Here is a 27,257-nt window from a genome sequence, read left to right as displayed (position 1 = left end):
CATCATTGAGCTCAAAAGGAGTCATTTGCACATGTTGTGCCTCAGCTTTGCAATTGGGTTGAGCTACTCCATTGTATGGTTTTGGAAATGGTGGTACGGGTAGCTGAGTGGGGGTGTATATTTGAGATGGATGTGGATGGGGTTGTGGTTGAGCAGGCATTTGGGGTTGCCTTGGTGGAGCAGGAGGCGATGGTTGCGGATGAGCAGGTGGTGGAGGAAAAGAAGCGAGAGGAGTGTTGTATTGGGGCCTCCACCCCTGATGAGGTGCATTCCATTGAGGTTGTGGCTGAGCATAAGAGTGAAATGAATGAGCAGCTGGTTGGGCATAATATGGATCTATGAAGGAACAAGGAGGAGGTGTGAACCAGGAAGGATGAGCAGGGGGACCCCAAGAAGGCATGAAAGTGGCTTGATAAGGGTCATAATAGGTCTCGGATGTCCCTTGCAGTTCCTGCTGGTAAGATCTAGGTCCAGGCGGCTTCCTTTGGTTCATATGATAGAGTGGTTCAGTGGCTCCTTTAATTCTTTGATATGCAACTTTAAGTCTGGGCAAGGAAGGGCACTGATTCGTAGGATGGTATTCTTCACAGACAAAACACACTTCTAGGGAGTGCATTGGACATTTGTTCCTAGGATGCTTTCTAGTGCACCTAGGACAAAAGATGAACAAAGCCCTCTTGGCTTCCTCTTGCTTCTTTTGGATCCACAGGGTATCCAATTGCATGGCAAGAAACTGCCTCATATCACTCTTGAAATCTTCTATCTGATCTTCAAATTCGTCTTTGGACAAGGGACTGCTCCCAACATATCTGCTTGTAGCCATTTGCTCCAAAGGAATGGTTTCTTCTTCTTCTCCCCTTGAGGTTCTTCAAATATGTCTTGCTGTCCACCTAAGGGTTCTTTAATCACAGCCATCAAAGAAGAGAGAGAAGGTTGGCTGTGTGAAGCAGTGGGGGTGTTGTGAAATCATTTTTCTAACTTATCTCTACTCCTACAAGGCATGAAATGGAAAGACTTTTGATTGCTTTTGTTTTTTTTTTCTAGTACCCGCAAAACTAAAATAGATTGAACTGCAACTAACTATCTTGCTGAAATGAAAATGTGGAATTGAAATGAAAGCAGGAGGGGACTAATCTATTTTGCTCAAATGAAATTGCCGGAATGAAATGCTAGGCTATGCTTGCGAAATTGAAATGCTAATCTACGCTTGCAGAAATGAAATTACGGAATTGAAATGCTAATCTATGAAAGCAGGAAAGGCTAATCTACTTTTGCATAAATGAAATTGCATAATGGAAATGAAATAAACTACTTAGCAGAAGATTATAGTGGAAAATAGAAGAAAAGCAACAATCACCAATACTCTGACGCTTCCCCGGCAACGGCGCCAAAAAGATGGTGGGCTCCAGTATTGTAGCAATAATGCTACAACTCCTGGAACTCCCTTCTTTAATTTTATCAACCCAGTAGTTCGTAACAAACTTGGAAGCGACAGTGTTATATGCACAAGTACTAGCTCTTGCCGCAGCTGTCACTTGGTCAGCTGGCACAAGTCCACTAGGAGCTTAAGTCAACTTCTATGAGCTCTTAGAAGAAGCTTTTTAATTGATGGATGAAAGCTAACTCGAAGGAAGCTAATCTAATTGCGAAAAGAAACTGAAAGCCAAAAAGAAACACAAACCCTAGCAAACCCTAATTCTACCAGCTAGTCCTATTGACGCAAAGGAGAGCATAAAAACTACTGAAAGAGATGCCATTACTTCTATGAAGGTAAAATGCATGTGTCTAAGTTATCACTATCTGAAGAAAACATCTTTTTGTGTTTTTGATTAAGTTGTTGGAATTAGCATGCATGTGCTTCTAACTATTTTTAACTGTGCAGAGGTGGATCAAGGAGGAGAAATGCTTGGGAAAGGTTGGGAAGGTTCAGAGAGGGTCTAAGGGGTCCCTAACACCCTTCCAGAGAGTCTCACAAAGTTTGGCTGCCAAGAAACCGTGTTTATGAGCTTCTACAGGAAGTTTGCAGGGGTTCTACAGGATGTTCAGGATTTCTACAGGATGTTCTGTAATTCTTCTACAGGATGTTTCGAAATGGGATTTTGGAGCATGGATGGAGGGAAAAAGATGGAGGAATGAGTATGGAGGTGAAATAGGGGTGTGAAGAGGTCTAGGACTTGGGGAATGGAGTTGAGGAGAAGGTGTAGATGGTGAGATTTGTTCAAGGAGGGATGAGACGATGTTGCCCAAGAAGATGAGAATCATGGCAAAGTAAGCGAATGAGGTAAATGTAAGGTAAGGGTTCTGAGTGAAGGATGAAACAGGTAGGTTGGATGGGGTATGTGTAGGTAAGGAAGGATAATAGGTACTCTGCAAGTGGTATTTCAAACTGAACACACAAACACTTATAAAACCTATGACCTAGTTACTTTACTCTATTCTGACCTAAGTAACAACAAAAGGAAATGAACAGCAATTTATTCGAAATGAAATGCATGAAATAACTTATGCCACTAAGAAATCATCAACTGAAGCATTTAAATACTACTAATATCAGCATCTACAAAAGAGGATTCCAACACTAAGAATTGCATGGCAAAGCAAAACAGCGTTTTTGTTGGCAGCAAAGTCACATTGGTCCCAGCTCATGATTCCACTGAGGGGGAGGTGAGATCCAAGGTGTTTGGTAGCCTTTTTCTTGTTATTATCCTACCAATCTATTCTAACCATGAGAAGCTACTTTAACCATCAAAAGAAATCTAAATAACAAAGCAAGATTTAAATACAAATAGCAGATTTTATTCTAAGAATGCAGCAAACACACATAAAGATAAACAAAGGAGGTACTGGGCGCTTGAGATGGGCCCAACCCCAAGAGCTACAGCCTCCTAAGAGATATTTAGAGCTGGTGCAAAGATGGATTCATCTTTATTGATCAAGAAATGAAGAGTTACATCAAAACTGTCCACAAGGAGAGCTTGATAATGAGCTGAAAGCAAAGCTAATCTATTGCCTAAAAATCGAACTACAAAATGACTACAACAAGACTATGAAATGACTAACTACCAGCTACAAAATGACTAACCACTAGCTAACCAAAATGAGGCCCTAAGCCTTCTTATTTATACAAATTGAGGACCCCAACAGTCCTCCTAAAATTTAGGGACTCGACTACCCAAAACTTGTAGTTAACAGCAGTCCTACTTGACTTGCTTGGCTGCCCTTGTGCTAATTGATTTGGTGGCCTTTGAACTCCGAGCTGATGGTGGAGAATTCGAGGTAAGGGCCCATAAATGAAGGGGACACCTTCCTACAAATCCTCTCCCTTGTTCTCCCACAAATTTGGCTGCCAAGTGCTCATTAAGACCTTCAATTTTGTCTCCAAATTGACCAAAAAGGCTACACAAAGCACCCATTAGACTTGTTGGCATAATGACTAACCAAATTCACTCTATTAGCATAAATATAATCAAAAACATGCAATAAACTAATGAGAATGGTGGATTAAGTCAAATTAGGAGGTTGAATGAGCCCAAATAATTATCCATTTTTGGGGCTCATCAGAAGGGTTGAATAATGTTTAAAGGATGGTTTTTATACATCGAAAGGGTATTTTATACCTTGGAAGAGGTGGAATGAAATCAGAGGAAGGATTTAGTGCATCGGGAGGGATTCTTGAGGCCTCGGAAGGGGTCCAATAGCACACAAGAGGGTTTTGAGCCTTGAAAAAGGTAAAAACAAGGTTAATGAAGGGTTTTTATAGATCAAAGGAGGGATTTTATGCATAGGAAGGAGTCCTTTGCTTTGGAAGATAGTTTGAGAGGCAAGATGAGGGTTCTTACTAAGTTTCAAGTAAACTTAGTAATTCCCAAGGGATATTTATGGTTATTTTTCAACCAAAGGGATGGGATATGTATATAAGGGAGCTACTTAACATATTTTAGTAGGGGGAGGGGAAATAGATAGGGATTTACATAGTAGAGTTAGGAATTAACATGAAATTGTGAAGAAAGCGCTAAGTTTAGAAATCTTAGGCTTAAAAGGGGAAATAGAACTTGTAGAGTGAATAAGAGCACTCCTAAGAAAAGTAGAGTTTCACTTAGGCAAAAGTTATGGAATATGATGATTTTGAGAGATATCAAGCAGATCTTGACATCTTTAGGGGAAGTTAGTGAATGTTTTGGGGAAGAGAAAGAAGGGGGAGTTAGACATGCCTCTCTTGAGTTGCTCCAAATGTATTTTTGCCTTGCAATTGTGATTTGAATAAATATAACACTTGAAAACATGAAATGGATCACAAATCATCCTTCTGCCACCTCAGAACTACCTACCCGGTCTACTTTACCTAGCATTTTTTCTTCTTTTTGGTTTGGGTGCACTTGAACTAGCAAACCCAGCTTTTCAACTTTTCTTTTGGCTATCCTCCTATCTAAATCGATCTTTATTTCTTCCGGGGCTCAAATTACGCTGTTGAGCACCCAAGATTCTCTACCTATCTACAAATCTGCCAAGATTAAACAGTTTGGATAGATGTTTATTCTCTATATTCTAAAACAAGAAATTGAAACCTAGGGAGGTCAAGATTAAGCTGTTTGGCCCTCCCTTAACTGTGACAAAATTACTGATTGCAAGATTTTGAAATTTCTTCAAATATGGAACTTTTGCAGCATGGAAAAGATGAACATATTTGGCACTTCCACTGTCAATCATGAAATATGAAACCTATTGCAATAGGAGGCTAACAGGGGCTCCACTTTGGGATGGCTTTTCCTTGTGAAAAGTCAAGAACAGCAGGTCAGTTGGCCTTGATCTTCAATGGTTGCTGTAGACTGAAATTCCTTTGCTGGCTGCTTTATTGTATGTATCACAGCACACTTGTGGAGCTTAGGGCCTTCTCTTCGGGCTTCAACTGCAACAAGTTACTGTCCATGCTATACTAAACTACATTTTTTCATTTTTTCTTCCTTCTTGACTCCTTCTTGAGCACTCTGTGTCTTGGGCACAACAATGAGATCTGGCCTGACAAAAGGTGCTGCATTCTTCAAAGCAGATTAGTAAATCATCAAAATCTTGGATTCAAACATTTAAGGATTTATTTTGTAATCTATTGAAAAATGAAATAAATTAAACTAAAATCCTACCTACCTACTCTAATTTTTTGAAACCATGCTGAATTAAACAACACTAAAGTGCCGATGAAGCCAATCAAGCAACTGTAAAAGCAAATGAACTGCTTGACTAACAGTGAGTGACATTAGAAGCATTATTCGATCATGTGCCCTCATAAACAAAATTGTGACATAGCAAGGCCACTGCTGATGTATTTGGTCCTCATAGAGACAACATGTGAAAGATTTTGAGTTGAAAAGAACCTCCATGTAATCTGCTATAGGATCAACAAAAGCATCATGTGGGATAGTTTCTCCTGGGCCTTCTTGGTTTAACTGGATAGCTATATCCTCAGTAATAAACCCTGCACTTAATTTTTCAGTCTTTCCCTTGAAAGCATGATTATCCTCAATCTGTAAATCAGAAGGTAGTACAATTTCCTCATGACTTGGAGAAGGAAGATTATGTAAGAATTCCTTAGGATCGCGAAAATCATATGACTGAATCTGAGAATGCAAGAGTTCAATTTCATTTTCATATTTTTCAACAACTAAGTTAAGAAAATACATTTTGATTTTATGAGGCTGTTCTGTTGCTTTGACTGCTAAAAACACCACTTTAAAAAATTCTTCATCAAGCTAAAATTTTGATAAGTCCTCCCTGGATTCATCTAAAGCTTCATCAATTGAAAGATCTTCCACAAACCCGGTCATCCTGTCTGATTATTAATGCTTTGGAATATGGATTATTTGATTGTAGAATTGCTGTGAAATTTAGAGACTTTCTCTTTCAGGTTCGCTCCTCCAGTGGAGTCTTGATTGCAAAAATGAAGTGGAGTCGCCAGGTGGATAAATTAATTTTGAAGGGTCTGATCTCTGTCCACCAACACAGATCAGATCTAAAGGTGAAAATAGTTCTGAAGAAAAGGAGCACTTTCTCCAAAAAACGAGATTTTTTGAGATTTTTGAGATTATTTTGATTTTTTTGGGATTTTTCAAAACAACTTAAAGATTTATTAAAAAGGCAGACTGATCAAATACTGGATTTACAGAAATAAACAGAGATTCAGAGTTCCCCAGCGGAGTCGCCAATATGTTAACACTCAGGTTGTCCCTTGGCTCCTTAAGGGATACAGCCGAGGTAACCATAAACCAATCTTTGGAATGCAGGTTCTAGCCCACCTGCAATCAGAGAGGGCTCTCTCTTTATAATATAACTTTGTTTAAGGGTGATTTTAGGCTAGTTATGGTGTTCTTTGGGTTTTGTTTTGATTTTGGTGGGAAGGATGATGCTTTCAAGCAGAGTTGGGATGCATAGTGTGAGAAGTTCAAACCATTGGGCATGGAGTCATGGTAGGGGCTGCTGGTGCGTTCTCTTGGTCACAAGAGGAATACAGAGCATGATAGCTACACATAGAACAATATCAAGCTGAAATAAGGGTGAAATGGAAGTCAGAGATGAAAGGAAACTAAGAATCTTTCATCTAACTAATAGAGGGAAGGTGAATGAAATTTATCTAGGAGCAGTCAAGAATTCCTAACAGTTATACATGGATGAAATAGAGCAAATATGAGCCATGAGGTATTCATATTTATGCCTAAATCAGAATAAAACATATAGAAATCACATAAACTGAGCATAGAGTGCTTCTAAGCAAATTCTAAGCTAGTCTTTCTTTCTGCAACTTGGATTATGACATATAGATGATATAAACATATATAAATTGAAAACAGAGACATGAAAGGCTTATTGAGCCATGTAGAGGCACGATAATTTCATAATCAGCTCTTTGGCCATCAAGTTCACAACCAGCAGTTCATAACCATGCTTCCCAACAATGTTTGATTATATGAGCTCCCAAAAATACAGCGCAAGTCTACAGTAATGAAAATCAACCAACCAACCCATTAAACAATGAACAGGGTGGTTTATATAGGACAAATATCTACAATAAACAGATTTGAGACAGATCTCATGAAATAAGTGTCTTTAACCTAAATTTGCTTGAAATAAATGCAAATATCTATCTAAGCGGTGCGCTGGAGGCAACCGCATCAAGAAATGAGGCTCTCGGGCGTCCCTTGAGCCATGCGCTAGCCATTTATCATAACTGTGCTTTGGGCTTTGCAGCGTCGCCCTCATATGGCTTAAATGACCCTTAACTATGTTCTGGTGAGCTTTAATGGCTCAATACTGCTTCATTGACTTCGTTGGGGGCCTTTCAATGCTCATCTGCCTTGGAAATAAATATTTCCACTGATATTTTTATCTGATACACTTTGCCGCACCCCTGATACTCTTTCAATGAATCTGGGCTCTCCTTTATTGCCAAAACACTTTAAACTGTCAAATCGCCCCTTTTCTTTTAACTGATACACTTCAATACCAAAATCGCCCCTGCCTAGCCGCTGTTCGGCCAAAAGAACTGCTGCGGGGCCTTCTGTGGGCCTTAGGAATACTATCGGCGCTTGGCCGATCAAAAATAGCTTTTAAAATGATGGGATCACTGCAAACTAGTGGAAAATTGCGGACTGGAGGATTGTCGGGCCAAATCCTGCTGTTTGGAGCAATTTCGGGCCTTGGAGCGATGAAACATAGGCCAAGAAATGATCTGCTTCCCTTTGCTAAGGGCGCGCACAGGCGCCGAACTAATACATGTGAAATAGCCCCTTTTCCTTTTATAAGGCAATAACGCCTTAAAACATGAAATTTCATCAAAAATGGGGCGGGAGCGATCATTGTGGCTACGAACAGATCCTGGCCATTGGATCGCGCTAAGGCAAATCCAACGGTTAAGAATAGATCGCAATATCGCTATCGGGGGATTCAATGGGTCGGAGGTTTTATTAACATATATGCGAGCAATGGAGCGATCGCCGATATCGCATCGGCAATCGGCTATCGGGAGGAGCAATGGAGCGAAGCGATATATGATACAAACGATGCGATATATGGGGCCGCGACTTAATGAGGACCGTTGATCTGAGGGCCCGAACGGACGGCTGCCAACAAATCAGCATATCGCGTCGGGGAGGGTCTATGGGTGCGGCGGCCTTTGTATGATGCGAATGTCGACGGCGATATTGTGATATAGGTGTATTGGGATGAAAACATGCATTTGCGGCAAAACAAAGGGTTTTGCGCTAAACATGGATTAATGCCCAAAGCGGAGGATTATGGGTAAAGCGGGAGGATGCGATAACAATATATTGTGATAGCGATATCGCTGTCGGGTGCGACGGCGATATCGCATCGGCGGAGGGGTCGGGGGCATATATATATAGGCACAAACTCTTGCGATAGCCGATTGCCGACTCGCGATCGGAGGGATGATATCGGAGCATGCATAAAAAGGGCCAACAATGTTATTACCACCTCCGACAGGGATATCACGTCGGAGCGGGGGGAACTGATCAGAAGCATGTTTAATGAATCATCAATGGGTTTTTGCAATCGGACAAGGGTCTTTTGTGATCGGAAGGGTTGAATAATGTTAAAGGATGGTTTTTATACATCGGAAGGGGTATTTTATACCTTGGAAGAGGTGGAATGAAATCAGAGGAAGGATTTAGTGCATCGGAAGGGATTCTTGAGGCCTCGGAAGGGGTCCAATAGCACAAAAGAGGGTTTTGAGCCTTGAAAAAGGTAAAAGCAAGGTTAATGAAGGGTTTTTATAGATCGAAGGAGGGATTTTATGCATAGGAAGGAGTCCTTTGCATTGGAAGATAGTTTGAGAGGCAAGATGAGGGTTCTTACTAAGTTTCAAGTAAACTTAGTAATTCCCAAGGGATATTTATGGTTATTTTTCAACCAAAGGGAGGGGATATGTATATAAGGGAGCTACTTAACATATTTTAGTAGGGGGAGGGGAAATAGATAGGGATTTACATAGTAGAGTTAGGAATTAACATGAAATTGTGAAGAAAGTGCTAAGTTTAGAAATCTTAGGGTTAAAAGGGGAAATAGAACTTGTAGAATGAATAAGAGCACTCCTAAGCAAAGTAGAGTTTCACTTAGGAAAAGGTTATGGAATATGATGATTTTGAGAGATATCAAGCAGATCTTGACCTCTTTAGGGGAAGTTAGTGAATGTTTTGGGGAAGAGAAAGAAGGGGGAGTTAGACATGCCTCTCTTGAGTTGCTCCAAATGGATTTTTGCCTTGCAATTGTGATTTGAATAAATATAACACTTGAAAACATGAAATGGATCACAAATCATCCTTCTGCCACCTCAGAACTACCTACCCGGTCTACTTTACCTAGCATTTTTTCTTGTTTTTGGTTTGGGTGCACTTGAACTAGCAAACCCAGCTTTTCAACTTTTCTTTTGGCTATCCTCCTATCTAAATCGATCCTTATTTCTTCCGAGGCTCAGATTAAGCTGTTGAGCGCCCAAGATTCTCTACCTATCTACAAATCTGCCAAGATTAAACAGTTTGGACAGATGTTTATTCTCTATATTCTAAAACAAGAAATTGAAACCTAGGGAGGCCAAGATTAAGTTGTTTGGCCCTCCGTTAACTGTGACAAAATCACTGATTGCAAGATTTTGAAATTTTTTCAAATATGGAACTTTTGCAGCATGGAAAAGATGAACATATTTGGCACTTCCACTGTCAATCATGAAATATGAAACCTATTGCAATAGGAGGCTAACAGAGTGGAGCAAGATATTTTACAAAGTTAGATTTAAAAATTGGTTATCATCAAATCCGAATTAGAGAGGGAGATGAGTGGAAAACTGCTTTTAAAACCAATGAAGGATTATATGAGTGGATGGTAATGCCTTTTGGATTGTCAAATGCACCTAGTACATTTATGAGGCTCATGAATGAAGTTTGGAAAGAATTTATAGGCAAATTTGTAATAATATATCTTGATGATATATTAGTTTACATTGAGTCAAAAGAGGAGCATGTGAGACATCTGAATTATGTCTTACAAATACTACACGAGAAGTTACTGTTAAATTGAAAGAAATGTTCATTCAAGAAAGAGGAGTTGGTGTATTTGAGTTTTGTTGTTTCTGCTGATGGATTCAGGATGGATCCTGAGAAGATTAAGGCAATTATGGAGTGGCATTCGCCAAAAATTGTCTTTGAGGTAAGAAGTTTTCATGGACTTGCTAGTTTTTACAGGAAATTCATAAGGAATTTTAGCAGGATTAATGCTTCAATTATTGATACAATAAAGAAGGACAAACAACCATTTAAATGGACTGCTGAAGCAGAAAGGAACTTCCAGCTGTGGAAGAGGAAGATTACTGAGAAACCTGTTTTGATTTTGCCTGATTTTAATAAACCTTTTCAAGTGAAGTGTGATGCCAGTGGAGAGGCCATTGGAATTGTTTTAAGTCAGGAGGACAAACCTATAGCATATTTTAGTGAAAAGTTGAATGAGTCAAAGAAGAAATATTCTTCTTATGACAAGGAGTTTTATGCAGTGGTGCAGTCTTTGAAGAAGTGGAGACATTACTTGATGTCTAAGGATTTCATATTGTATTCAGACAACCATGCATTACAGTACATTATGCAACAGCCAAAGCTTAACCAGAAGCATGCAAAATGGGTAGAATACCTTCAAGGTTTTAATTTTGTATTAAAACATATAACTGGTTAGTCAAACAAAGTAGCAGATGCCTTAAGTAGGAAAAGCATTTTAGTGCAAGAAACTCAAATTCAAGTGTTGGGTTTTGATTTTCTTAAAGAGTTATATGAAAAAGATCTAGATTTTAAAGAGGCATTTGAAGCTTGTAAGAACCCTGTTTTGTTAGACAGAAGCAAGTGGCTGGATTATTTCTTGTAGGAAGGACTGTTATTCAAAAGGAATCAGCTGTGCATACCAAATTGTTCTATGAGAGAAAATTTGATCAAAGAGAAACATAGTGGAGGACTTGGAGGACATTTTGGTGTAGACAAGACTTATGAGCAGTTGAACCGGTTTTATTTTTGGCCGCAGATGAGAGCTGAAGTAGAAAAGCATGTGAAAAATTGTAAAATTTGTCAGTATGCAAAGGGAAGGAGTCAAAACACAGGTTTGTATGTTCCATTACCTATTCTAGATAGGCCTTAGGATATGGTAAGTATGGAATTTGTTTTGGGTTTACCAAAAACTCAAAGAGGACATGATTCAATTTATGTAGTACTTGACAGATTTTCAAAAATGGCACATTTTATTCCATGTTATAAAACCAGTGATGCTACTCATGTTGCTAACTTGTTTTTTAAAGAGATTGTAAGATTGCATGGGTTGCCAAAGAGTATTGTTTCAGACAGAGACTCCAGGTTTATTGGACATTTATGGAGAACCTTGTGGAAGAAGCTTGGAACTAAACTGAGTTTCAATTATACTTATCATCCTCAGACTGATGGACAGATTGAAGTTGTAAATAGAAGTTTGGGAAATCTTTTGAGAAGTCTTGCAGGTGAACATCCAAAGCAGTGGGATCAAGTATTGGCACATGATGAGTATTCTTATGATGATTCTCCTAATAGGAGCACAGGGCAAAGTCCATTCCATATAGTTTATGGAATGCACCCAAGGGGGGTATTTGAATTGAGAGATTTAGGTAAAGCTGAAATGAGGAGTGCTCTAAGAGAAGACTTTGCTTTAGAGATTCAAGCAGTTCATGAACAGGTAAAACAACAGCTACAGGACAACAACACAAAGTACAAGAACAGAGCAGACTTGAGGAAGAAGGAAGTAAATTTTGAAGTTGGAGATTTGGTTTTGGCACACCTAAGGAAGGATGGATTTCCAAAAAGGGAGTATAATAAACTGAAGTCTAAGAAAATTGGTCCATGCAAAGTTTTAAGGAAATTTTCAGCAAATGCATATGAAATTGAGTTACCCCGTGATATTGGAATATCTCTAATTTTTAATGTTGCAGACTTATACAGGTATGAAAAGGAACAGGCAGATGACACAACAGAGGATAAAAAAGAACAAGAAGTTGATTGGGTAAAACAGTTACCTATAGCAAAAGAATTGCAGCCAGAGAGGATTTTGGACAAGAAATTATTGAAGAAGACAAGAGGACAGGAGTACTTTCAGTATTTGGTCAAATGGAAGGATCAACCAATTGCTAAAGCTACTTGGATGACAGATGCCATGTTACAGAAGTTGGGCAGTTCTGTAGAAGAGCTCATGGATAGGAGCCCATGAAGAATTTTGTCCTCAGAAGTCTGATGGAGGAGCATGAGGCTTGGAGGCAAAATGCTTCGAATTTATTCCAAAAATACAAAAAATGTTTACAAGCAAAGGAGTGGGATCCTTTCGCTGTCAATTTACAAGCTTGCTAGATAGGATTGAGCTAGAATTTAGGGATTGAGTGCTTTTGTGTTTAATTTAAGTAGTTCAGACTTAGTTGAGATTCTCGAGGAGAAGATCAAGCAATTTAGGTAGTCATCTAGGATTAGATAGATTCGATCCATAGATTGAGGATCGAAATTCTGGATGTAAAGTATTTATGAAAGTTTTGAACAATTGTAAGGGGATTTGGATCCTTAATATTTGATTAAAAAAAAGAAGAGAAAAGGATTTTGATTTCAGAGTTTGAAATTCTCTGTATCTCTGTTTTCTTGTAAAATTGGTCAATCCCGAAGGTATTGTGTCCCTCCGAAGTCTCTCTGTGTATCATTGAATTTTAGGTTAGCTTAAATATCAGAGTCCTATTTGATTTAGATGAGTTTGCATTTAATTCCTTTCCACTGTATTTAGCTACTGCGGGGGTTGAAAGGTACAGATTCCTTATTCGGGGTTGAAGCGCTGCACTTATTCTTAGCCGTTGATTTCACTTTCAATGCTTTGAGTCTCAGTCAACTGTGGGGTTTGGCTTGTTATTAAACTGTGTGTCGATAGGAAGTCCCGCGAGTCATAGATCAAATGAACCTTGTGATCCAATGGATATCGGGTCATTAAGTGTTCGGACTTTAACTCCAAAAACGGGCCCAAATTATTATAGATCAGAGACTTATATTTTCCATCGGTTCCGTCCAAAGAGAATAAGAACGTGCAAAAAGTTGGACATGAACTTTTATAAACCAAGGGCTTATAAAATTCATCGACTCCATAAAAGGCGATTAAATGTCGTGCAAGTAACCTGGCCGATATCGCTGTCAGCTGTCAGATTCAGTGGGTGATGATCAACGGTGGAGGATCGTCGATCAGTTTTGTTGATCGGGTGAATTCACAACTGTCGGATTAAAGATCAGATCAACAGCGAAAAATTAGGCCGATGGTGTTTGGGAAAAAGACAGATGCGATAAGGATATAAACCAAAGTTTTGAATTCCTTTCGATTCTGTGGCATTTGAAAGGTTTGACATACTCCGATAAAAATTAGCAGTTCAGCTAATTTAGAGAAGAACCAAATTTGGAGGTTGATGACTGATACTCCAAAGGAGATTGAAGAGTAACTTCCACTTGAACTGGAGGCAATTGTATCAGGTTTTGAATGATTGTCCATTACACCTGCACCCAGGCCACCAAATGGATAGAATGTCCAATGGTGAGAAGAAGGCATAAGGACTATCTCTCAAATGCAGGAATAGGCAGAGAAAGAATCTTGCAAACAGTTGCTAGGGACTATCATTATTGTAGATGAGAACAATGATTTTGAGGGAAAAGAGAAACCCTCAAAATATATTATGCAAAGGATTAAAGGTGACGATGAGGATGAAGAGAAGAGATTGGCCAACGTCTCATGGACTATGAAGAATACCCATAACAACAAATGGCACTAGGAGCATCTATAGAGGCTCAAAAGTTTCACGTTTTTTAAACTAATGTGTTATGTCCATGTGTAGGTCATGGAGGCCATGAAATAAGAAGAGTGAATGTTTCCCACCAATGATCTGGATCTCTTCAGCTACTGAAATTAACTAAGATCTTTTACTTTTGCGATGTTAGTAGAATTGCACGTAAAAGAGTATTGAACAACCACATGTGCATGCTTCAAGGAAGATAAAATAATAACAACCATCAAATCAATGAACACAAACACATTGATAACGGAGTTCATCCAGTGTGGGTTACATCTCTGGGCCTGGTGTCAAGAGTGTGGAGGCTGCTTCATTGAATGCTACAAATTATGATGATGTACATGGTATGTTCTTTGTGATTACAAGGATGAATACCCTCAATCAGAGTGGCATGTCTCTCCACGAGACGTTGTCCCTACAGGAACTCTCACTCAAATGGGTCCTCCTTCAGCATGACAAGGTAAAAAAAATATCACATAATGTGGCAATAAGTATCCCTCAATATAATGGTAATCAGGGATCTCAACAATAAAGACATCATCTCTACAAATCAATAAGAAAGACATGGCATAACTGCATCATATACCTCCACTTTCGAAGATGGCTGGAAAATGCAAAGCTCAATTGCTGAAATGCACTGCACCAGTGAATTCCTAGCGATGAGTGGTGTAAATTTTGACTGTGAAGTTGTCCGATTCTGACACCGTCAACTTTTGGACCCTGGGGAATGTTAAAGATTCTCCTAAAGATTCCTTCCTGAAGATGCTCAGAAAATCCACTGCTCAGATGAAGATTGTTGAATTGAGACTTCTGTGATCCATAACAGTTGTAAGAAGAGCTTCGGCGTAAATCACATATTGAAAGATCTTTGTCGACGCGTTTCGAACCAGCAAGTGTGGCTCATCGTCAGGACAAGTTGAAGAAACAGATCCAGCTTTGCATGATAAATAGTCTGAGCAGGGCCTCCAACAGCTATCTAGATCAACGGCTAGCTATGACTTAGGGACAGTCAAAAAGTCAAATTGAATATTTAAAGGGAAGATAGTTAATGACCATACCTATATATAAATATATAATTATATAAATGAAATAATATTAGAAGGGGTTTACATTATTAATTAGTAAAAAATGAATAATTTAATAATTAAAAATTTACTTAAATGGGAATTAGTTAAATTGGAGACCTCACTTTTATATAAATAAGGTAAATGTAAGATGATAGTTAAATAAAATAAATAATAAAAATAAGCAAATAAATAAATAATAATAATATATATTCGTTAATAGATAAATAAATAGATTAAAATATATACAAAAATAAATAATAATAATATATATAAATTAGTTACGAAAGAAATAATAAAATAAATAAATAATAATAAGAAAATAAAATGATAATAATACTAATATATATTCGTTAATAAATAAATTATAAAATAAAAATAATAACAATAATAAAATAGATAATAATAATAATAATATATATTCGTTAATATACAAATAAATTAATAAGCCCACGGGGCTTTGGATTGACGGTGAATGGGTGCGCTGTTAAGGCACTCCTTGCGATAGGTCACCGGTTCAAATCCCCCGTGGGTACTTAGGTTAGTCTTAAACTAGAAAAAAAAAATATACAAATAAATTAATTAATTAAAAATATATATAATAAAATATATATATATATAATAATAATAATATATATAACTTAAATTAAAAAATAATAATAATAAATTAATTAATAAATTAATAAATAAAAATAAAAATAAAATAAAATAAAAATAAAAATAAAAATAAAAATAAAAATAAAAATAAATATAAATAGTAATAATAATAATAATAATAAAATAAGTAAATAAATATTTGTTAGGACTATAAATACTAATATCAGTCAGGGAAAAGGGGACGACTCAAAGAAATAAGCAAATAAATAAATAATAATAATAATAATAATAATAATAATAATAAATATTCGTTAATAGATAAATAAATAAATAAATTAAAATATATATAAAAATAATATAAAATAGATAAATAAATAAATAATAATAGTAAATAAATACTCGCTATGGTTATAAATACCAATATTAAACAGGGAAAAAGGAGCGACACAAAATAAAAAGGAGAAGGACTGGAAAGAGTCCAGAGCAAGAAGGATAAACCATAGGAGACAGGAAGGCTCCAGGGGAACGACGAAAGCGAAAAAAGATGAAAGAGGGGGGGGAGAGACTAAGATGAAAGGGCAGGGATCCAACATCTACTGATCTTCCAGCCGTCATCTCTATTGAGATTGTTAGGCCTTCTTTCAATCTCAATAGCTTCCCTGAGTTTACGATGATGGAACTGGGCAACTTTGGCAACAACCTTAGCCTCCTCAATACAAACGTGATGCTTGGTCTTAACCACATGCTCAGCGAGCGCTGAAGACTTGGTTCTCCCATGTCTTAGGTCAGCTGCATGTTCGTTGATCCTCCAATGGATGGAGCACCCCGTTTCCCCGATGTAGGGGTTCCCACAAGAACAAGGGATCAAATAGACACCCTTCATGTCCTTGGGGTTAACGGGATCTTTTACCGATCGGAGAATTTCAATATGTGATTTACGTCGAAGCTCTTCTTACAATCAGATGAAGATTCTGAGCATACCACTGTGCTCCTTTCAAAATTCTGTGAAAAATGACTATAAAGTTGACAACATTCTGCCTCAGTAAAAAATCAATCTCCAAGGGAATCTTTAAGATTCCACAAAACTTGCATTTTTGCTGCTGAGATAGAGATTTTGACTACGTTGTTGGACACCTGATAAGAAAAAATGCAAAAATAAATATCCACTTGTCAAATTCTATCACTAGCATCTCTAACCCTCACAGTAATATTTTTAACATCTAGATAGATTCTTCCTCATAATTCCATTCTTCCTCATAATTCCACGTCCTTGCAAATCATGGTTCCACCCCTAGTTCCGCTGGTCCGAACTTTGCTCCTCCATGGATGTCGTTGAATGGCAAATATATGGTTTTTATATGTTATAGTTGGCGGACTTATCAACAAATAGTCTTGTCGTAGTCCCTTGGTCTAGCCGTAGCTTGGCAAATTAGGTGGTTAGTGGGTCTGGTTCTAAAAAAGCCCATCCCCGTTTTATACAACGGTTCAGGCAGTGTGTTAACTTGGCATATAACCATTGCATTATTTTGGTGTGTTGACCATTCAACGGTTATGGCGCGTTCACATTTGGTATTGTGTTGTGTTGATTGTTACGAACCGAACCTTAACCATTTAATAATATGCTCAGTAATAAAACATATTCGTTGGTGTTTAATAATATGCCCATTAATAAAACATATTTCGTTGGTGTTTTGTTTTGATATTTCCATACGTTAATATATATTATCTTTGGTGTTTTGTTTTGATATTTCCATATGACTTTTGTGATATGGTTATTAAAATAACCAATTTTTTTATATTAAAAATATGTTTTTGCTTTATATGGTTTATGTTTATATATATATTAGTGTTTTTGTGCAGGGTTAGGAGAAAATGCTAGCACATCATGTGTCAATGGTTTAGTGGTTATTTGGTTGCCACATATGCAGAGTGAGTCTCACATATTTATGTTATTTAAAAGCTTCTGTCATAATAAATTGGTCATACAGGCTTAGATTTGAGTGTCGTTTGTATTGACAAGTTCTTCAACTTGGTATTGGTTTGGCCACATTTTGAATACTTTGATTTTTGAGTTATTCTGAGCTTTCTTTGACTTCTGAGTGTCTCTATAGCCACTTGAATCAACCAAGCATGGAAAGCGTTGATGGAATGAGGGTAACATTTAAAAGATCTGTAAAGATTAGCAATTGTTTTAGCTTTGTCTACGGAGACAACACCCTTTCAGTTAGCTTTTGAGATCAGAATCAATGGCGGTTTACTTCGTGGAGCCAATTTTGTTGCGTTTGGCTTGACTTTTGCTAGTTTTTCATAAAATGCTTTTACAGAAAAAATTGAATAATCTAAATTTTATTAAAAGTTTTCCATGAGGTTTATTAAAAGTTTGCCATGTTAACCTCTTGACATTGCCAATAAAAGCTTCATAAGGGAGTCCCTACCGGGCCTATTGCTTTCACCTTCTTTTGTTGATCGCTAGCGCTTTCCCCATATATAGAGGGAGAGCCTTGGTAGATCATGACTTACCTTATCGGAACCTCTCCCTCACCATATGAATAGTGAGTCCCTACCGGGCCTAAGGTCGAGCGATGGCGGCCTTTTAGTCAAGCCATCTTGATCTCTCCAAACCTAACGTGATGGTTAGTTTACCATCATGAGGCTCTCTATCTATAAACCCGGACAGCCGGCAGATTCGCTCTGTGCGAGCCAGAGTAAGCCCCTACCTAGACTCCCCGTAATATCGTATACAAATAGATCTAATTATATATGTAATTATGCATTTCTTCCCCTCAACCCTGGGCGAGCCCTGCTGCCCGATCCTCGGTCTGTCGTCCTCCTCATTATAGTCGATCCGCTTCATTTGCCTATCGTCGCCACATATTTCTGATCTAGAAACACTAATTTCTCTCGTCTCGTTGGGGTCTGTTCACACCATATTTCCATATTACCTCAGATAGTGGGGGGAAGTCATTTACGACGGCTTTTTCTGGGCTTTTCTTTGAGGTAAAGAGCTGGTAGGGGAGGAGGCGCCGGCTTAGAGGTCTCGGTCAGTGTGGCGTGACTATAGAATCCATCTTTCCTTCATTCATCTAAGTGGGCAAGAAAGCGAGTGAGTTTATCGCCATCTTCCATTTCACCGAGCGAACGTCTCTAAATGAGCTTAGTATCGGCGGAGAAGGAAGCATGAAGAAATCCCGCTCGAGAAACTTCGGGAGGTGATCACATATTCTGTGTTCGACTTCCAGATAAGCTGATGATCATTCCCAGTTGGTATAGTCTCGGGCCTTGTTTTTGTTTGTCTAAGTTCCGCTGCGAGTTTCGGAATATTCCGTCGTGCTAAGAGTTTACTAATTTTCAACCAGCGGATTCATGTGGGTATTCAAACTGGACATAACAGTTCTTCTAGTATTTCCCATCAATGTGACTACAGAATCCGAGCCAACAAGCGTCCGAGAAAGAATGATTTAGTGGCCAACTATTCCTCTTGGTCCACCAATTAAGGATTGGATCGAGAGCACTTTGCTGGTCCGGGCATAATGAGCGAATACTTTTTAGTAGTTGTGGTCTAATATCTCCGCTGATTGAGGCATCGAACCCACATATTAGCCCACGGAATCCTTGGTGCAAGATGGTTGAGCTAAGTGTTCCATGAATCCGCAGCAAACCAAAAAGGTTGGAGAATTGCCCCCCACCCAATAAGTAAATTGAACCGGCAGGGTGCGTAAGCACGCTCGACTGTTAAGGCCGCCATCGATGGAGTCACTCACTCATTCCGATGCCCACCACCCAATAAGCATCAAGGAAAGCACACTCGACTGTCAAGGACCCGACAGGGGGCTCGACTGATAAGGAGAGGAAAGGCCGCTCGACCATGGCAAACAAGCCGGATTGGGATGGGCTTCATCTACACCGGTCAAATCAAAGTGTATTCTGGATCCTCCAATAGCTCCAGACGCAGAAAGGGCGGAGAACACTTTGAAATGGTGATAGACATCCCTAAAGGCATATGCAGGCAGCTATGACACATTCAAGCATCTATACTATGGAGGTAGCCGGAAGAGACAAAACAGTTGAAGGCACAGCAGCAGAAGGAATTCAATGAACAGCTTCAGGCTATTCACATCCCCCCTCTGAGCTCATTGGAGGGAGAACAGAGCAGGTCTGTATTAAGTGGCTTTTCTATAGATTTTGTAGACTGCTATCTCTACTAGCCGATGCATTACGGGACAAGGAGAAAATAGAAGATGTGGAAGATATTGGAAGAGAAAGAAGGGCACAGTCTTCTACCCCGTATTCTACCTTTACTAATTGAGTTAAGGGGCGCCCCTCTGCGGAAGGATACCTCCGAGTAACAGGAAGGCAGGACCTTTCTGTAAAAGAACTGCTGCTGATCCGCGATGCAAGGAAGGCCACGCCCCATGCATGCCGTTACCACAGCAGTGCTAATGTTGGAAGGCGTATTAATCTACGTGGGCGTTCTAAGATTCGCTTGCCTGCCGTATTGCCAGAGAGCACTTGCTTGAGGGTGCCTCGCTGGGATTTATTTAGGGTGCGTTAGCACGCTCGACTAATAAGGCCGCCATCGCCCCTACTCCTTTATAGGGGTCGCTCGACCAACGGGCCGCCATCGATTTCTTTAGGTTATTTCTTTAGTTAAGAAAGAAAGACTGGTAGGGGATTTCATTCCATTCAATAAAGGTATAACCTATTGATAAGTGGCTGGCTGTTTTCAAATTCTTATTCTTATATAGGCTGTCAATATTATATCAGATGCAGTTGGAACTCGAACCGAGCCGACCACAAGCTGCTTCTGGTCGTCGTACGTAGCAATGAATGGAACGCAGTAGCACTAGAAGCAGCAGTTTCAGAAGAAGCCAGCCGTTGTTTCACCTTTCTTTCCCTTGACTAAATACCGGAACTTTCTTGAAATAAAGAAATCAATACCTCTCCGTCCCCCGTAAGTGGTGATTCTTCTCCATCTCCAAGGGGTAGGGTGTGGAGTTCACTGCACCGACCCATTCCCCATCCGGGTCTCCCGCACTGCTCAAGTGTGCGACTCCGTATGAGGACCTCCTTCCCTTCTGCCCACTCTCCGTTCACACGGTTTCCAAAGCGGAAGGGTAGGCAGCAGGTACCACGAGCCCTCTGTCCCACACATCTATCCGGAAGCAAGTGTAGTTCACCGGTTCCACCGAATGCTCCTATCTCTCGGCAAAGATCGTGTGAGTGTGCAGTTATGCCTCAGATGCTTCGCCATAGAATATATAAACCTAGTTCCCGTTCCTCTCTGGTGCACTCGCTCTAGATCTCCGACACACAAGGGAGGACGCGGTAGGCCCTAGCCCCTGCACGCACGTCTGGCCGATCATTCCGCTGGCATCTCGCATTCACGATACCCGTTTCACTGCCGCTCGAGGATGTAGTTGTAGATACGTCGAGCCAAGGGTGGCTCCATATCTCCTTCTACGACATGCTGTTGTCGTCGCCATATTCTATGTGTCACTTGGTAATCTCTTCCTCGCTGCGGGTCTCTGCAGCACCTACCTCCGGAAGAAACGGAGGACTTCATTCAGTGACTCCGCGATCGCCCTCTAAACGATCAAAATAAGGTAGAGCTTGAAGATACGTTTTGTATTCCATTAGTTTCTCTGTGCCTCTAGCCGGGTGGGCGCCGGTCTTTTCCCCCTAAGAACCGTACGTGCGAGTATCCCCGCATGCGGCTCACGCCATTTTTTACTTACAAGGTAGGTGGGTGGCCATTGGTGAAATGTCCCCTGTCTCCTGTGCGCGTGCTTGTTGTAACCTTGGAAGCAAATTGGCGTGCTGTCTGTTGTACCGTAAACCTGCTCTATCTATTCATTGATCCATTTATAGGGATTTATCGCTCGACCCTCGGGGGGAGAGGGCCATGCTCTATTGAGATGAAGTGTCGTATTAGGATTCTGGAGAAGGAGAAACTCAGTCTGCTGCAACAGGAGGAAGCTAGATGGAGGCTCAAAAGCAGAGCTTTGTGGATACAGGAAGGTGATAAAAACACCAAGTTTTTCCATAAATATGCAAATGCAAGGAGAGCTAGGAATTTCATATGGAAAATAAAGGACGACAAGGGTGGGTTTGCTGTCTCCCAGGAGGACATTACAAAGCAGGCTATCTGTTTCTTCAAGAAACAATATTGTAGAAGTGCAGACATTGTTTTCAGCGACATTAGATGGAGCATTGACTTGATGCCAGAAATGTTTGACCAAGAAAAGAATGAAGCTCTGTTTAGACCAGTTTCTGAAAATGAACTTCTTGAAGTTATGAAATCCTTTAAGAGGGACAAATCCCCTGGTCCTGACGGATGGACAATAGATTTTCTGATCCATTTCTTCGACCTTTTCAAAATGGATCTGCTCAGCATGGTGGAAGCATCCAGACTATCGGGCAATATCCACAGCCATACCACTTCCACTCTCATTGCTCTTATTCCTAAGAAGGGAGAGCCCGAATCTTTTCTGGACTTCAGGCCGATTTCCCTATGCAACATAACATTCAAGATCATTACAAAGATTATAGCAGAAAGAATTAAAGGGACTTTGGCATCCTGTCTCTCTCCTAATCAACATGCTTTTTTAAAAGGCCGTAATATTCTAGATGCCGTCGCCAGTACACAAGAATGCTTACACTCTATGTCTGTGCATAAAACTGATGCTGCTATCATGAAAATCGACCTTCAGAAAGCATATGATGTACTGGACTGGGGATATATGCAAAGTCTCCTGGTAAAAATCGGTCTGAATCCTGGCCCTATTCGATGGATTATGGCTTGTATCGAAAATGTTAACTATGTTGTTTTAGTAAATGGCATTCCCTCTCCATTCTTTCGGGCAGAAAGGGGCCTTCGACAGGGCTGTCCACTGTCGCCTCTCCTATTCATATTGGCCATAAATGCATTGAGCTTGCACATCAACCGCGCAGTGGAGGAAAAAGCTTATGCTCCGGTCAAGATCTGCAAACAAATATATATTTCTCATAATCTGTTTGTAGACGATGTATTGTTATTTGCTATGCTATCTAAAGCATCCTGGATGTGTATTAAGTCTATTCTTGACCGCTTTCAGAGGGCCTCTGGGCTTGCTATCAACAAGGCCAAATCGATCCTGTATCATAATTAAATAGAGGAGATCACGACATCATGGATTTCCCAGCTCTTTGGAATCGACTCTAGACCTTTGTCTGAAGGTATCAAGTATCTGGGTTTTCACCTAAAAGCAAAGGCTTATTCAAAAGATGATTGGAGATGGTTTGTTGAAAGATTTTTTAGTAAGATATCGCTATGGGAATACAGATCTTTATCTTTGTGTGGCAGAGTCGTCCTTACTCAAGCAGTCTTGATGCAGATGTCGGTATACTGGGCACACCTTTATCTGCTCCCGACCAGTATTATCCAGGCTATGAACAAGATTTCTGCCAATTTTATTTGGGGGACAAAAGTTGAACGAGGTAAAATCCATCTATCAAAATTGAATCACTTAAATATGCCAAAAAAATTTGGGGGTTGGGGTCTGATGGATGTAAGGATATTTGGAAAAGCTCTTGTCTGCAAATCCTTATGGAGAGACATCTTTGATTCAAATCCATGGAGTGCTATTATTCACCAAAAGTATCAAAAAGGAAGAAGCCTGGAGTTCTGGTTCAGGTTTGGCTCCATTGGAATCAAACAGGGTTCTGCTATTTGGCTAAGCTTCAGGAGAATTGAGAAATACTTCCTTAACAATCTCAAATGGAGGATCTTCTCTGGAAGGAAAATCTTCATCGGCTTCGACTCCTTTGCTGGTTTCAGGGGTAATCTACAGGTTCCAGCTCCTCTTCTCTTTTTCCTTCACAGATCGGGGATTTTTACTTGGAACAGGGTTATTGAGGAGTGGAGGGGGCTCTCTCCTACGCTCAAGACTGCAGCTGATATTGGCCTCCCACAGGCCTTGTCTCTTCTTTGGGATAACTTTAAGATCGCTCTTGTTCAAGGAGGCATGAAGCGGGCTGAGACTGATGATCATGTGGTGTGGTCTTTATCTCTCTCTCATTCCAGAGCGACTGTAAATGATATCTACTCTGATCTCATATCCAAAAAAATTATGCCTGCTAGACAGATTTTTCCGGTGCTCTGGTGGAAACTTGGATGCCCCCTCAAAGTGATTATCTTCTCTTGGTTAGTCTTTTACAATAAGAATTTAACTTGGGAAAACTTGAGGAAGCGGTCTTGGCACGGTCCCAGCAGATGCGTGTTATGCAAAGCGGAGGAGGAATCAAACTATCATTTGTTCTTCAAATGCACGGTCTCCCAACAAATCTGGTATGAATTAGCTTCTTATTTTTCTTTTCCTCACCTCAATTTCATTTCTGTTAATGCAGCTTTTGCCTGGTGGGGAAGACAAGAAGCTTCCAAGCGCCCAATCCTTCCCATCACAATATGGTGTCTTTGGAAGTGGAGGAATTCAAAAATCTTTGAAGATTCAAACAGTTCCTTCAAATATGTTCTGTCTTCTTTCTCAGCTCTCTATCTTTCCATCCGAAGATAGGTCGAAGGCTGCAGTATGTCTGACGTTCAAGTTTCGTTTTTGTGCCATGGATAGATCTCTGCCTGCTTTTGGGGGCTTCCATTCGGATGCTATGGGATCCCCTCTTTGTACATGTGGTTTCTTTTTGTCTTTTGCCATATCTGTAGCACATTTTGGCAATGTTGGTGCTAATGGTTTTCATCTTGTGATCCTATGTGGTGCTCCATGTTTTTATTGTATGCCCCTCAGCTATTTGTCTTCTTATATCTGTTCTCAGATGTGGTCTCTTTTCATGAGATCCATTCCTCCTTCTGTTCTCACAAAATATGTTGTATATATTGCCTCAATATAATATATCGCTTTTCTTTCTGGAAAAAAAAAAAAAGGGAAAGTTTTTAGTTAAAGCTTTATATATCATCAGGCCATGTAGAATCTTTTAATTTTTTTTATTTCATAAAACGATTTAATGGGCTAAATTTCTTAGAATCTCTTAAAATTGAAAATAAAGACTGAAATAACACTGATCAAAAGCCAAAATTGTATATAATTTGAATTAAGAGATTAAATATTTCTTATTCAGATAGACATTTGCTCAGTGTTAATATTTACGTATAACATATTTTAAATTTCTATGCACATTGCAAACATGCGACGAACTTCATGGAACGAGTCTAAGAAGATTCAATTTGAGCGGAATGATGAAAAGAAGTCGGCAATAACAAATTAGCGGAATGCAAATGAAAATTTAAAGGAATCTATGTCCACTTCTTAGCTTTACAGTGTACATAAAGTCCTTTGGTAGACTTATTTTTCATAACTTGGTCATTCCTTTTAATTTTGTTGGAATTTCAAAGTTAAACACTTATGTTTCCATTATAATGTTTAGTCAGAATGTGTTGGCCAATAAAGAGTTAAACACTAGTAATTTGAAGTGGTTTTGCTTTTTTTTTTGCTATATAATATGTTTTTCTTAAAATATTTTAAATAAATTTTAGAATATTAAATTTGAATGGTGTAATAAGTAAATTTTAAGTTCTCTCTCACTCTACAGAAATGAACTTTAAATATTGAAAATTTCGCAATTTTGCTTTTAATTGTAATGTTTAATTTCAAAAAAAAAAAAAAAATTATTATAACTTCATTTCAAATGGTTAAAACATTATAATTTATAAATAAAATTTTATTAATTTTAAGTGTTTACTCAATTTAATGTTCTTAAATTGCTTACATAAATTATCGACTAGTGCTGGTAAACTTGTGAAGTGCAAGTGCACCATATATGCTAGAAGCCTTTTTTAGTTTATTAAGATGATGATTGTGTTTGTTTTAAGGATTGTCTTTATTCCTATGTTCCTAATGAAATTGAAGATTTACAATTAAGTTCCTACAATCAACTCTTGAAAAGGAAAGTAAGACAAGCTATCATGATCCTATTTAACTGATTATTTTTATTTCAAAAGAATTACTATGCAAGGTGATTGAAAAGAAAAACTACTTTGTAAATTCTATGAAAACTTCTTTAAGATAAATTGTGTTTTTGAAAAGAACTAAAAAGAAAGTTATTCTAGAATCTATGAATAAACTACTTATGTTCTAGAAAGACAATTATTTATGCTCTAAAAATAATCACTTCTATTTGAGAATAAATTTATAAAGCAATCTATGTTAAAATATACACACATTGCATTTAACAATTCTACTTAAAATAATAAAACAAAAACAGAAGGAATGCGATCTAATCAAACATATTTTTTATGAAAAGAAGGGGATTATGTACATAGTTCTATTTTGGAAAGCATACAAATGATTTGAAATTGACAGAAAACAAACGAAAGACTGTAAACAAATAATTACAAAGAAATTGAAGTTGCGATAATGCAATTCTGGAAATAACAAAAATGAAATGAACTGAGCTAAAAATGAAAGAAAGAATGTCGACTGTCTGTAGGGGCCCTCCACAAAATAGCAGGTTTTAAGACTTTAATTCAACAACTAACTGCTCATGAGATTGACGTGAATACTTCTTCAATTAAAAAGAACAGTCATGAAACTTCAAATTGTCAATTAATGATTACATATGTGTCATGGCTATCTGTTTACAGATTTATATATATAGAATTTGTTCTCAACAAATTCAAACTTCTATGCCTTAAAAACTTAAAACAATCCTAATCTGAATTCTAATATTATAACAGAGAAATAACGTTTCTCCACGATTTTCTATTTGGAAAGCAAATCAGAGAGTCCTAATATATTTTAACTCCCGTTGCTCTGTTTATCCATGTATTGACCGGCTTCTTTGACTGCGCTACTCGCGGATTTCCTTGATGATTTGGCTCGGGAGAATCCCCATCTGCCCATGTGCTTCTTTGCTCGACTGGCGTACTAGAATCCGACAATGATCCCACTGATCTAGATTTAAATAGGAACGCAACAAATTACAGAGATAACCATAAACACAAAGCTACAGTGGAAATAATACTTCATTTCATTAATGTAAAATACTGAAATATGCTTACAAACAGACATGGAAATAAATATCTAGGGCAATGGTAGCTTATCTCTGAGAAGAGATGTGGTGGCTACATGTCTCTAAATTGTGTTACAATGAGGCTCGAAGGCTTATTTATTGTTGAGAAACAATGGAAAACCCTAACCATCCAAAAACCTAACCCTAGAAAATGAACCGCCAAACTGTGGGCCCCGTTTGGGTAAATTGGTACATCATCTTTCCGGGGTCGTAACTTTGGCATACGATCTCCATTTGACGCGCACAATATCTCGTTAGAAGGATCTATCCGAGAAATACATGTTATGAAACCAGCTCAAGAAAAGATAGAAAAGATAGATCAACGCCTTAGAATTCAGCCTCTTTGAGGGGGCAACCTCCTTTACATTACATAAATGAACAATTCTTGGATGCTACAAATGAAAAGACCTCCTTTCTATATAGAGGAGTCTAAGGGCTCATAACATAATGAGAGCCTACATAATAATAATGTAAGGGCACAATAATAACAATAGTGGGCTTCTATGGGGTGCCATAGTAACAATATGGGCATTACATGGGTACATCAATATAATAAGTGGGTTCTACTAATAAAATAAGGGGTTATATTAATAATATAGGGGCCTAACATGCCCCTTTCCTTCAGAAAGCGTTGTCCTCAACGCTTGAGTAGTTCTTGATGCTTCTGT

At 38.7% G+C, this 27,257-nt stretch overlaps 1 protein-coding gene and 1 pseudogene across 1 annotated transcript; both read left to right on the top strand.

Annotated features, from left to right (window-relative positions):
- The window catches only part of LOC149161941 (uncharacterized), a 31,914-nt pseudogene extending 10,784 nt beyond the window's left edge, over positions 1 to 21,130 (top strand).
- Positions 21,131 to 21,236: 106 nt separating this feature from the next.
- Positions 21,237 to 24,268, top strand: LOC149161940 (uncharacterized). The gene is made up of 4 exons (XM_089435049.1): positions 21,237 to 22,663; positions 22,850 to 23,660; positions 23,914 to 24,093; positions 24,227 to 24,268. Exons 1-4 carry the CDS (start codon positions 21,237 to 21,239, stop codon positions 24,266 to 24,268), a joined length of 2,460 nt encoding a protein of 819 aa, XP_089291175.1.
- Positions 24,269 to 27,257: the final 2,989 nt, after the last annotated feature.

This window comes from Pinus tabuliformis, chromosome 5_2 (assembly GCF_031772625.1).
Source record: "Pinus tabuliformis cultivar Carrire ecotype Pingquan chromosome 5_2, CPIR1, whole genome shotgun sequence".
Classification (NCBI taxonomy): Eukaryota; Viridiplantae; Streptophyta; class Pinopsida; order Pinales; family Pinaceae; genus Pinus; species Pinus tabuliformis.
Note: the sequence above shows the minus strand (reverse complement) of the source record. Positions and strands in the feature narration are given on the sequence as shown.

Bases quoted from the DNA above. Each gene is read 5' to 3' on its own strand.
- LOC149161940 (XM_089435049.1), top strand. From the start codon at position 21,237: ATGCGGCTCACGCCATTTTTTACTTACAAGGTAGGTGGGTGGCCATTG. The intron at 22,664-22,849 runs GTATCATAATTA...ATGGGAATACAG, and splicing joins AACAAGGCCAAATCGATCCT to ATCTTTATCTTTGTGTGGCA. The intron at 24,094-24,226 runs GTATGTCTGACG...CCATATCTGTAG, and splicing joins AAGATAGGTCGAAGGCTGCA to CACATTTTGGCAATGTTGGT.